The following is a 13,006-nucleotide window of genomic DNA, read 5'->3' as shown; positions in this document are numbered from 1 at the left end:
ATGAAATTTAAAGAACCAAGCTAGGAGATTTCACATCTTAATAATGGGAAGTTCCAGAGAGAGAAAACAAAAGGGAAGAATTAATCCAAGAAATCAAAGGGTACACTTAGAATATTCCATAAACTTCTAAAAAAAGAAAAAACAATTAGATCAGATACAAATAATCAAGAACTAGGATGGCTTTGGATTCTCAATACTTATACAGTAAACAAGAAAACAATGAAGTATGGACTCCAATATTGAATGACAAGAGCTTTCAACCTTTAATTCTATATCCAAGTACAAGTACAGAGTATGCCATTTCATAAACGTAGTATCTCAAAAAATTTACCTCCATCTCCACTTTCTCAAGAAGGTACTGGAGGATGTGCTCTACCAAAAAACAGTATCAATCAAGAAAAAAAGAAAAGAAGACATATAAAGAAACTTGGAGATCTAACACAATAGAGACATAAAGGGAGATCTCAGGATAAATACTTGCATCTGACACAGAGGGCAACTGGTCCAGATTAGAAGACTGTAACTCAAAAGACAGTCATAATGAGGGTTGTTACCACCAAGATAACAACTGCTAATATAAGAAAAGAACATCCTGGAAATATGAAGAGAACAGAGAATAATTAAATGTTTTGGTCCCTAAGAAGGCAGGAGGGGATGAGATATAATCCAAAGCTGAGGTGAAAAGATCACCTTTAGATAGGAACAACTGCTACTGAGACTCTGGAAGTCCTGAATACAGATGAAATCAGATGTCAGATAGTGGACAATAATGAAGCTGCCTTCCAGTGGTTTCTATTGTCTCTGCAAATTAGGAAGAAAACCCAACTACTAAGCATAAAAGAGAAGGGGTAAGTTTGGGGTTTGAAGAGGAGGGAAAAGTTGAAATAATTGTTAAAAACAGAAGGAAACAGTAAGGAAAGACAGTAGGCTATCTAAGCAGTGTTGAGACTGCTGCACTGGTTCCTCTGTTAATTTATGATCGTGAATCTGCTCTGTTGAAACTTTTATTCAGCAGTACTTGGCTGCTTAGATATAGATTATCCAGTTATGGGGGTTCATCAGAGTTGGGATTTCATTTCATTTGAAAAAGGGCAAAGATAAGAGCATAACTTACAGTATTATTTAAATAATGAGCTGTGAACTTTAACCAGGATAACAAAGAAAATTAGAAAGGGTAACATTTATTAAGTGGTTATGATAATGCCAAGGCAATAGTAAGCAATAAAAAAGATAGATATTATTATTACTAACCACTGTCCTCTAGCAGTAAGTAATTTCCATCACTCTAATTTGCAATCATCTATATATATGTATCTTCTCTCTCTCTCTTCTACCATATTGAGCTCCTTGAGGATAAGCAGTGTGTCTAACTCATCTTTGTCTCTTCCAAAAGGCTAACTCAGTAGTTAGCATGCTGTAAGAGGCTCTTAAATGTGTATGGTTAAATCAACCAATCAGATACCACCCCCTTCCCTTTTTTTTGAGACAAAATCTCATTCTTGTTGACCAGGCTGCAGTACAATGGCGCAATTTCAGCTCACTGCAGCCTCCGCCTCCTAGGTTCAAGTGATTCTCCTGCCTCAGCCTCCTGAGTAGCTAGGATTATAGGCGTCAGCCATCATGTCTGGCTTTTTCTTTTTTTTTTTTTTTTTTTTTTTTTTTTGTATTTTTAGTAAAGATGGAGTTTCATCATGTTGGCCAGGCTTGTCTCGAACTCCTGACCTCAGGCGATCCGCAGGCCCTGGCCTCCCAAAGTGTTGGGATTACAGGCATGAGCCACCCGCCCAGTCCCAAATATCTTACTTTTAAGCTATGCATGTCATTTTTTAAAAGATTGTAACTAAGACTTTATCACTTTAACATTAATTCAGAAAAACAGATATCGCCTTAACATTAATTCAGAATAACAGATATCTCCAAGAAAGGCATCTAAGGGCCACTGTCAATTCAATGATGGAAATGTACTAAGTAGCTAACAGCATGACTGGTAGGAGTTTTCCAGTACTGTAGACTATAGAATTACCATGAGGAAAAAAATGAGTTAATACACAGTATATGAAAACTGAAAATACATTTTCTCATTTTTAAGGGGCAGGAGGGACTCCTGCCTCTATTTTTAATCAGTTTAGTACCCTACAATGTTTCATTAAGCCAGTACTCCAAAGCATAACCTATGCAATGCTGATCAAATATAAGCATGAAGACTCCAAAATAAGTTCAAGAACATGTACTAATTTGTGAGTCGGCCAGGCCCTTTAACTTTCTCTTTGTTTTAGGCGGAGAGCAGATACCCCACATAAGAATGCACCTTCCCTGGCTTATTGAAGGCCATCTTTTTTAGCTATAGATCCAATTCAAAAAAATAGAATTTTATTTTCACTTTGTTTAAGCTGATATAATGTTCATTTAAAAATGTTCATAGGGAAAAATATATAGCTTTGATATAATAGTAGACATATATAGGATATAGTAAATCACAACCTTAAGTGCAAACTATGTTAAAAATCAACTTTAGTAAATGTGTTGTTTGAAACTGTTGGTCCTTGTAACTCTGAAGCACTATGTAATACCTATTATGATACTAAAACCAGCCAGGCCCAGTGGCTCACCCCCTATAATCCCAGCATTTTGAGAGGCTGAGGTGAGAGGATCTCTTAAGCCCAGGAGTTGAAGACTAGCCTGGGCAACAAAGTGAGACCTGGTCTCTAAAAAAAAAAAAATTAAAAAAAATTATCTGGGTGTGGTGGTATGCACCTGTGGTCCTAGCTACATGGGAGGTTGAGGTAAGAGGATTCCTTGAGACCAGGAGGTTCAGGTTGCAGTGTGCCATGATCAAGCTACTCTACACCAGCCTGTATGATAAAGCAGGACCCTGTCTCAAAAATATATACATACACAAAAACACCTAAACTTCTAAGTGTAATGCTTTATGGAAAATATATGCAGAGTTCTCATCTGAGATGACAAAACAGTTCCTTGTCTCTGTATTTTCTAACCTGTATTCTAACAAGCAGAAGTCACAACAGTAGCTAGGAAAAGGGGATTTCAGGCAGTGAACAAAAAAGGAAAGAAAAAAAGTTTTGCAATAGGATACTTCTTAGTCCAGTTTGACTACCTTCAACACTCTTATTTTGCCTGAAGCTTCCAGGAACTGTCCCATCTCTACTTTCAAGGAAAGAACTTGTGGTTTCTGGCCAGAGTTGACCTCTTTCCCAGAGCTATTACAGAAAAAAGAGCACTTGCTCTGACTGCATCCCCATTCACAATTGCTAATTTGTAAATTAAGCAATTCAACTACAGCAATGTGTTTGTTTGTTAGTCATTAAAAACAATACATCTGAGGAGGATGGGTTGAAAATAAAAGAAAAAACAAAATGATAAAATGTTTGGGTTTTTAGAAAACAGAAGAATGACAGCTACAATCCAAAGCAGAGCTTTGGATTGTCTGCCAGCAACAAGGGAGAAAGCTGGCAACAGAATAAAAAGATTTCCTTTCCCTCCACCGTCTTCTCTTTACTTCAATGAAAATTAAAGACACATCATAGGTGATATCAACAGGGAAAAACTAGAACAAGTTTGGGTACACAAACTGTAATTTAATCTATCTGCATTTCAACATAATACCCAGAGGACAGATATCTTCATATAGCTACTGAACATATTCTTTTGTTTGCCCCATAGGCAGCTCAAAATTGTCAAATAGTAATGTGCAATTTTACCTATAAATTCAGGATAAACTTATTGAAATTTTTTAAAATCTAAATTTTTTAGAAATAAAAGATAGCCGCTGGGAGCAGTGGCACGTGCCTGTAGTCCCAGCTGAGGTGGGAGGATCGCTTGAGCCCAGGAGTTCTGGGCTGCAGTGTGCTATGCCAATCGGGTGTCCGCACTAAGTTCGGCATCAATATGGTGACCTCCCGGGAGAAATAAAAAATAGCCAAACACAATGACTCACACCTGTAATCCCAGCATTTTGGGAAGCTTAGGAGGAAGGATTGCTTGAAGCCAGGAGTTTGAGACCAGCCTGGTCAACACAGCAAGACTCTTTTTTCTAAAAAATAAAAGCAATCAAGCATAGTGGCATGTGCCTGGATCCCAGCTACTCAGGAGGATGAGGTGGGAGGATTGCTTGAGCCTAGGAGTTCAAGGCTGCAGTGAATTGTGATCATACCACTGGCACTCCAGCCTGGATAACAGAGTGAGACCATGTCTCTAAAACATCAAAATTTAAAAAGGCCTCATAATTATCATTAAACATAGTTGTGGCCAAAATTCTAATTAATAAAAAATTCAGGCTAAGAGATACACTATAAAAATAAATTTTTAATAGAAATACTCTTTTGCATAAAACTTATAAAAAATTTTCAGAAAATACAGATACAAGCTAACAAAAAATTATGCTAAAATATTGAAGCTAGGCAGAATCTTCAATATTTCATTGAAACAATGACATGAGTCTCAGAAAACAGCTCAGCAGCAGTTTCTCAGTTTAACAGTTATCTTATCTTCTTATATCTTATCTTATCTTCTATATCAATAACCACTAGACAACAACCTAGGGAAAATATAATCCTTTACTGTGACTTACCTGTAAACATTTTCTTAGCTAACAATCCAAATTATCTGAAACAGATGCTACCCAAACAATAACAAGTATCTTCCAATGAAATGCAACATAGTCTGGCTACTTAATCCCATAAACCCAACATCCAACTCCTGAGTTTTTGTTTTTAATGAAGTAAAATTACCACAGATATGAAAGCTGTATTACCTTCATAATGTTAACTAAATCTGTTTGATAGTAGCGATCCTGATGTGCATTTGCTGCTGCTAGGGTAAGAAGATAATCGTTCCTTGCATGGGTAGCTTTGGAATTACACTCAGATCGCCGGGCTTTTAACTAAAACATAGCAAAAGAAAATGATCACTGCAAACTGATATTGTACTGCAAAACATATAGGAATCCTACTCTTAGTTTGCAATTAATGGCTCCCCAACAAGAACAGAGGTAACCATGTGGGGAAAACATTTATACATATATAAAAATTATTCATCACTACTGAGAAATGAAACAGTGACTAGAACTGTTATACAGGGTAGGCGCATTTTCATATAACTGCTTAACATACTTCTAAAGTTTTGTAGATAACTTAAAAATATTTTGCTCGTTTTATTCAAATGGGTAAATAAAGGTTCTGAAATTAAGTACCTTATCTTCAAAGGCATGGATAAATCTAGTGGAGTTAGAAAATGGTTTTTTAAAAATCTGCACTTCTAATGTGCCACATGAACTGCATGCTAGTTTGGAGCCTGGCAGCTACAGCCAGGTCTCTAAGCTTACTTAATCAGGCATTCCACAGTGTGAAGTTTCTGAAGGAAAAACTCACTCACATCTGGCCCAGAATATCTGCTCAGGGGTCTAAATCTAAATGAAATAGATTTTGTAGAACTTTCCAAAGCCCTTGGATTAGGTCTCTTGGACTAAAAGATAAAGACAACAGGCTACCTAAGTAGGTAAGGTATAGAAACTTACCCTTAACACAGTCCTGAGAAGTAAGCTGTCTAAGGTGTTGACAACTGGGTGAAAAACCCCCGTGAACTGGGAGGGAAAGTTCCTCCCTGAGTCAGTGACTTTAAAATGCTTCTCTAAGGTAGAAATAATCTATCTCTACCCTCAAAGATCCAATTCTCTGTTTTACAAGCTAAGAGGCTTCTCAGTTGTAAAATATACTTATTGAAAACTCACCTTTACACTTGCCTTCTGTAAACTGATTCTTGATTGAAAAAGACTAAGTTTAGATCTGTAATAAAAATAGAAAAGTATGTTTAATTAAGTCAAATTATATCACAATAAAATTACTAAATATGATAATATTACGTTTTAAAAATAACCTCTTTTCATGATACTGTTCTAACAAAGAATGAAAAATGGAAACCAAGAATAATTATTTTCCTTTATTTTACGACAGGAAGAATTTAACATTATGGTAAAACAGGAAATATTGAGATTAATATAAGAAAAATATTGAGAATGACAAAAAAAAAACCTTTACCAAAAAAAAAAACCACCAAAATATATTGGTGTCTCCTAATAAACAAGAGCCATCAAACTATAGGCTATTCTCAGTATCATACAACTTCACACACTTCAGTTCCTGCAAAGGTTAGAGAGACCCAGGGACAACCAACCTATGGAGGCAAGTGTCAGCAAGCTTCTGGGGCTGTGTGTGAAAGGCTCTAACAAGACCAGGAATGCAATAATGCAGTCAACAGGTGCTACAAAGTCCTTACTTCTATTATTACCCTCACTAAAAGTACTTTTTCTGTGGGTACCTGTCTGTGTGCCCCCTCTGCTCTTAGGGGATAGTCTGAACTTATTGAGAAAGTCCTGGGACTCTCTGCCCTGTATGATGTAATCTTCTCCCACTCTTGTGTTCTTATCTCCCTTGATCCTTCTCAGTTTGGGAGAGTAACCATAATCTAACAATCAGTAGTACAAGCATGTTGATTTTACCCAAACAGCTAGAGATAACCATATGGAGAATGTCAACAGACAAATGCTAGGGAACAAGCAACACTCCCAGGACCAGTGATTTTTTTTTTTTTTAAGCTTCAATGTTTGTCTTGACTACAGTGCCAGGGTGATTTCCATGGGAGAATTCAATGCATATGCTGGTGGCTGTGCCCCATGAAGTAAAGTTGCTGGCCAATTTGGGACCAGATGATGGAGCAGCTAGTCTTTGCAAAGCCAGTGTGAAGAAGATAGGAAAAGCAGACTCTTATTTTTCTAACAAGAGAAAACATTCAGGGATGAAGACATATGCAGCCCAACTACTTCCCCACTGTTAAAAAAAGAATTGGGTTTGAAAGATTCCTGTTATTTTTTACCTTGTCATAGTCATATTTCATAATTATTTTATTTTTATTAATCATATTCCTGTTCATTTTCTCGAGTAAATGCCACAAACTCAAATCTCTGAGAAAACCTTTTCAGAATAATATTGTTTGGGGATATTCCCAGTTCTCTCTCTCTCTCTTTTTTTTTTTTTTACAGTCATTATCCAAATAGGCTGAGTTGCATCTAGATCTTCCAATATAAGATTTTAAGTTTCTGGCTTCTGCTTTATTTCCTAATCCTAATATATTTCATGTGCAGTATTAAAGTAGGTATTAGTGATAGAACAAGACAGTACCTGTTCTCAAAGATTACAATCTAAAAAAAATAAGGCAGGATTTTTACACCCAAACACTATACAAATAATGAACTATACTGTGTGCTACTCTTTATCATTTTACCCTTCAAAATTAATGTTCCTTGGGATTCCAAACTCAACTTCTCCTCTACTCTAGATGGAATTTTATTGTTGTAAGTAACCATCTGATAGGCAACTGACCCTCAAAGTGAGATCTTCAGGCTTAAATTCTCATTTAAGTGCCAGGTATCTGACTACCTTCCAAACACATTCACCCATGTTTCACAGGCTCTTCAGAACATACATATTCAAAATAAAATTCATCATCTCCTTCAACTTGTACCCCTTTCCCTTGTATGGTCTCTCCTAATGTGTGCATCTCCACACCATCTATCAAATCATCTATCAAAACTATAGGTAGTACAGTTTACTTTTTCCTTCCTGATCTTCCTCCTCATCTCTACTTAGAAAATTTATACTCATTCCTCAAGATCCTATCCAAATATCACTTCTTCTATGAAGGTTTCCTTTATCATTATGTGAAATTAACCTCTATATTTTCTATGCTTTCTTAAGAGTGTTTTCACATTACTGCTGCAAATAAACTATCAGTTACTATTAAGTAACTTCAGGTACTTAATTTCTTTGAGTTTCTAATTCTAGGCTTTAAATTCCTTGAGGGCACAAAGCTTACCTTACTCATGTCTGTACTCACCTTACCCAATATAAAGTAATTATTCAACAAACATCAAATAAATGAAGATAAAGAGGCATTTCTTACTCTATAGTTGAAAAGTTAAACATGAGTGTGTCTAACTTGCTGTACCCCTCTGAATTTGGGCCATGTTAGAAGGCAATTCCTTGTGATTAGCTCTGTGAATTATACCCTATCAAATCCACACTTCTCAGAAACAGCCTTCGACCGTGCTCGTGTTCATCCTGTGGGCTGTGGCTAAATTAGGTGTTTATTTATACTCTACAAATCTGCCAATTCTCTGTTCTAGGATCCCTGAGAGTTTAAGAAAACAAGGTCCTAAAAATGACCATGACAGTATATTCCCAATGGAGAGCTAACTAAAAACTTCAGGTCTTATTGAGAAGATGATTGATGCTATGAAAGTACAGGAAATATTTGTATATTCAAACAATAAAACAATAAATACAATAAAATAAATTAGGAAAATATTGTAACATCAAATCCTTCATGAATACTCACCAGCTCTTGGTAAACTGGGGAAGCCCCTAAATTTTCACAAGTTGCTTATAAGGTTGCTTGTATTTCTTGTGGATAAAAACCATATTAGAAAGACACCCTCCTCCTTGCTGGTCTGTCAGTACAGGTGTTCAAAGCCTTTCTGATTTTATGACTAGGAGTTCAGACTCCTAGATTTTGCATCAGTCGGCACACTGAACCAGAGTCTCAGCTGTCCTTCTCACAGACCTCTTCAGAGTCCAATTCTATAACATGCTTTTTCTCATCAACTTTTTATCATTCCTCAAATTGTCATCGCAAAAATTTCTATTATATTGTTTGCTTTATATTACCTTCTATTACCGGTTGCCAGTTCCTTCTTTTCCTACTTATTCTCAAAAAAAGGGACTTAAAATTCACATATATTTAAAGGGAAATTCATACAATTGCTAAAGTGTAAATGACAAAGTATGTAGATATACACTAAATTTTTGTGTAAAAGAAAAAAACAGTGCTGGGGGCAGAGTTTCTACATGGAGGTCAGTGCTCTCATTCACTTGATGTGTTCATGGACCTTCAGTGGCATCCTGAGGATCACAAAGATTTCCAACTACCACTGATTTGATTGAGTGTCCAGCATGAGAAAAATGAGGCTCTTAAACCCTGATATTCAGACACCATAGCAGCGACTTTAGGCTTCTGATAAGCTTTCAAGTCTGTAAATACAATGTTCATTTACTTTCTTTCCTCTTCAAAATTCAATTTAATATGATAACTAATCTGATATTCCCATTTTGCTATATTAATTTAGATTAAAATCAGCCAATTTAAAAAATGTGACCTAAAGTATATAACATAAGTAAGTCAAAAGAAACCACCACTACCTGAGAATGGTTCCATGCTCATTACTAACAGAGAACAAACAATTAGCAACAATAACATTTATTTCCATAATTACTTTCTCAGAAATGCTAAAACACATACTTCGCCTCGATGTCAGCTTTCTCTCGTACTGCATGAGCCATCTGCTCAGTCTCAAAGTACTTCTTTTTGCCTTTAGCTAAATCTTTCACTGTCTCTTGTAATTCAGTTTGGATCTTTGTCAACTGGTCCACACACTGTAAAATACAAAAGTACGATCATTATGATTTTAATTTCCAGGCTTAGAGAAAATGACTTTGTCCTAAGGACTATGCATTATGCCTTCAAGATGGAAACTCAGGGGAAAAATCAGTACTTTCAGTGTCCTTCAAATTGCAAATTAAAATCCAGCTATTTCCATCTCGAGTACTATATATCAGTGTCACAGTTTGCCTAAGAACCATACACTGAGAAATAACCTGAGTGCTGCTGATGACTGACATTAAGGTAAGATATAGAAGAGCAACTATGAAAAATGTTCTTACTGTTGGAAATATCATAATAAAAGCGTAACAATAAAGCAATTCTGTATTTCTCCATAATCTTAATAAAGTCTCTCTATATGTTTGGGTAACCAATGGTGCAAAGGGTACTGAAGAATTCACCCCTTAGACAAGGAGTGAAATCTGAGTAGTCTGAGTTGATAAGTCCAAGGTGAAGAAGAAAAGCAGAAAACCTGGGTACCCCATAACAATTATTACTCAAAACCATCCCCTGCCCAACACCTTGGGTACATGTATACATTTGAGGAGAAGGGATGGACATAACAACTCAATGTTTAGTCAATTAAGTTTTATAGCATGCTGGGGCCAAAGCAACACTGTTTTAGAACTCTTCTGAGTATCCAAAGGAGATTTACCCCAGTTTGAAGCAAACGGCTGAGAAGTTTCACTACCTGAGGTCAGCTTAGAGCAGTTACATCTAAAAACTTCTAAGCCTGAAATAGCACTGGCGGAGACTCGCAAAAGCTCAGCAAAACAGGAGGAGACACCTGGTGAGGGACTATTGTGCAAGGCTGAATAGTGCAGACGAGGGCAAGGACATCAGAAGAACCCAGGATAAAACAAGAATAAACTTAACCATATGACATATAGGTTAGACTTTCCCAGAAGCTGTTAGGTGTTAAGAAAGGACTATAGGGGATGAGAGATCTAGAAGATTCTGCATGGACAGATAAAAGCAAAATAACCACTCACATGCACTTAATAAGTGTTAGGCTATGAAGGTAAAGTTTAAAGAAACACATTAAACAAAACTTTTCCCCTCTGCACGAAACTGGGCCTTTGCTCAACTTTCTAGGTCTGTGTTTCAATAGAAACCTGATGAGAAGACACAATGTCAGCTGTGTTATTAGGCAACATTGCTTACAAACCCTGATATGCAAACTGCATCAATTTGGAATAAACTAAAAATTAACTATAAATATCTGATAGAAAAGCCATGGTTTGGAGCTTCTGTGAGTATGGTGATTCTTGTATCTCAGCATGTCACTTACCGGGACCCTGGAAGCTCTGTCTATAGAGTAGTCACAAAAAAATTTTAGTCTTTAAGGGCAAAAGCTGGCTCTGAAAATGTGAGTTTCACTTCCTTGTCCTAGACCTGTCACTTGGAGGACCAAACAGAATGACTGGTCAGCTATGTGGACCAAAACATACAAAAGTGGGAGAAATAATTCCCTTAATGCTAGATGCTTCCCTACTGGCAAACTGTGTTCCCTATATTCTGTCCTTCTCAGTAAACCTCCTGCCAGGTATGGCCTATGACAGTCCTGGGAATCTGAATGCTTATTACTTCTAAAAGACCCCTTATAGGCACTGCACAGGTGCTATATTTCATACTTTACAGGTATTATCACATTTAATCCTTGAAACGACTCTGTGAAAAAGGTGGTAGTAGTAGTAGTCATTGTCGCCGTCCTCGTCAACGTCCCATTAAGATGAGAAAAAAGACTCAGATGTTAAATAATTTACTCCGAGTCACATGGCAAGGATGTGATGATACCATTTACCATATAACTCATTAAAGTATGTACCCTAGTTCTGTGATGAACATGTTTCTAAGGTCCCTTATAGACACAGTTTATCTTAAAAATAGTAAGCTTTTAAAAAACTGACATATAATTCACATGTAATAAAATTCACCTTTTAAAAGTATACAATTTAGTGGTTTTTAGTATGCTAACAAGGTTGTTCAACCATCACTCTGCCCTAATTCCAAAAACATTTTCCTACCTCAAAAAGAAACTCTGTATCCATTAGCTGTCACTCCCCATTTCTCCCTACCTCCCAGCAACAATTAATCTACTTTTTTGTCTCTATGGAGTTGCTATCTGGGATATTTAGTACAAATGGAATCAGATAGTATGCCTCTCACTTCCTTTACTTATCGCAACATTGTTAGGGTTCATTCAAGTTGTAGCAGGTATCAGTACTTCATTCCTTTTTATGGCTGAATAGTATTTCGTTACATATAAACTAAAAGTAAGCTTTTATCTTGCAGAAAGAAGAGCTATCTTTCCTGCTAAATTATAATAGTCCTTATCAAATACAAAGCTATTCTTTAATAAACAATATGATGACAACCTGACACTCCCATAAAGAAGTGCTAAACATCCTAATAATGCTGTGTCTGCAGGTGTGAAAAGTTAAGAGCAGGCTCCTTAGCAAGAATTTGATTTTGAGAACCAAAAGCTGGGCCAGGTGCAGTGGCTCACACCTGTAATCTTAGCACTTTGGGAGGTTGAGGTGGGTAGATATTTTGAGACTTGGAGTTCGAGACCCTGGGCAATACGATGAAACCTCATCTCTACAAAAAAAGTACAAAAATTGGCCAGGTATGGTGACAAGCACCTGTGGTCCCAACTACTTGAGAGGCTGGGGTGGAAGGATCACTTAAGCCCAGGAGGTTGAGGCTGTAGTCAGCTGTGTTCATGCCACTGCACTCTAGCATGGGTGACAGAGCAAAGAAAGACTGTCTCCAAAAAAAAAAAAAAAAGAAGTTGTTAAAAATATAGTCTCTGAATATGATATAGATACAATAACAGACTTGCTAATAACTTGAATATAGGAATAAAAATAAAAGTAACCTGGGCCAACACATCTAAGTCCTACAAACGATTAGGTTCTTTAACCCAGTAATAATGCCCTAGACATTTATCCTGAGAAAAAAATTAGAAGAAAAAAGTTCATTTTAAATGTATTTTAAGTACATTAAGATTAAGGGTAATGTCCAAAACCAGAGATACAATTAAAGAAAGCAGAATAAATGGAAAATTCACAAAATAATTTAAAAAAAAACATAAAAGTTATACAGAAACAGGAACAATTAATTAGGAAATTGAGAGATAAAGGAGTAAGATAATTAAGTAGTCTACTATGGTGAAGGCATACATGTAAACGTGTTTCAGTATTAAGCTTTAAGTGTTTTAAAAGCATTGTATAGGATTTGGAATTAGGAAGTAGTAGTATATTCAAGTTTCTATTCTGTTATTTACTACCTAAGTCTGTTTAACATTTTTAGCCTTAGTTTTATCATTTGTAAAATAATAATACTATCAGGGTTGTTATGAAAAACAAATGAGACTATAATGGATATGGTAGCAGTCTGCAAACTCTAAAGTGTTATACAAATGTGAATTACAGTATCTCAAGGAAGGTAAGTACACTCAAATGAGAAAGATATGGACAAAAGTGTGGTTAAG

At 36.2% G+C, this 13,006-nt stretch overlaps 1 protein-coding gene across 16 annotated transcripts in view; it reads right to left on the bottom strand.

The window, feature by feature from the left end:
• The window catches only part of FCHSD2 (FCH and double SH3 domains 2), a 300,132-nt gene that overhangs the window by 154,088 nt on the left and 133,038 nt on the right, over positions 1 to 13,006 (bottom strand). For all 16 annotated transcript variants that reach the window (XM_035264145.3, XM_078340290.1, XM_017977813.4 and 13 more), the window contains 3 exons: positions 9,370 to 9,503; positions 5,747 to 5,801; positions 4,772 to 4,900 (listed from right to left, as the gene is read on the bottom strand). In XM_035264145.3, the coding sequence (XP_035120036.1) occupies positions 4,772 to 4,900; positions 5,747 to 5,801; positions 9,370 to 9,503 (318 nt within the window). The remainder of the gene's footprint in view (positions 1 to 4,771; positions 4,901 to 5,746; positions 5,802 to 9,369; positions 9,504 to 13,006) is intronic.

This window comes from Callithrix jacchus, chromosome 10 (genome assembly GCF_049354715.1).
Source record: "Callithrix jacchus isolate 240 chromosome 10, calJac240_pri, whole genome shotgun sequence".
In the NCBI taxonomy this organism is placed as follows: Eukaryota; Metazoa; Chordata; class Mammalia; order Primates; family Cebidae; genus Callithrix; species Callithrix jacchus.
The sequence above is the reverse complement of the archived record's forward strand: the minus strand, read 5'-3'. Positions and strand labels throughout refer to the sequence as shown.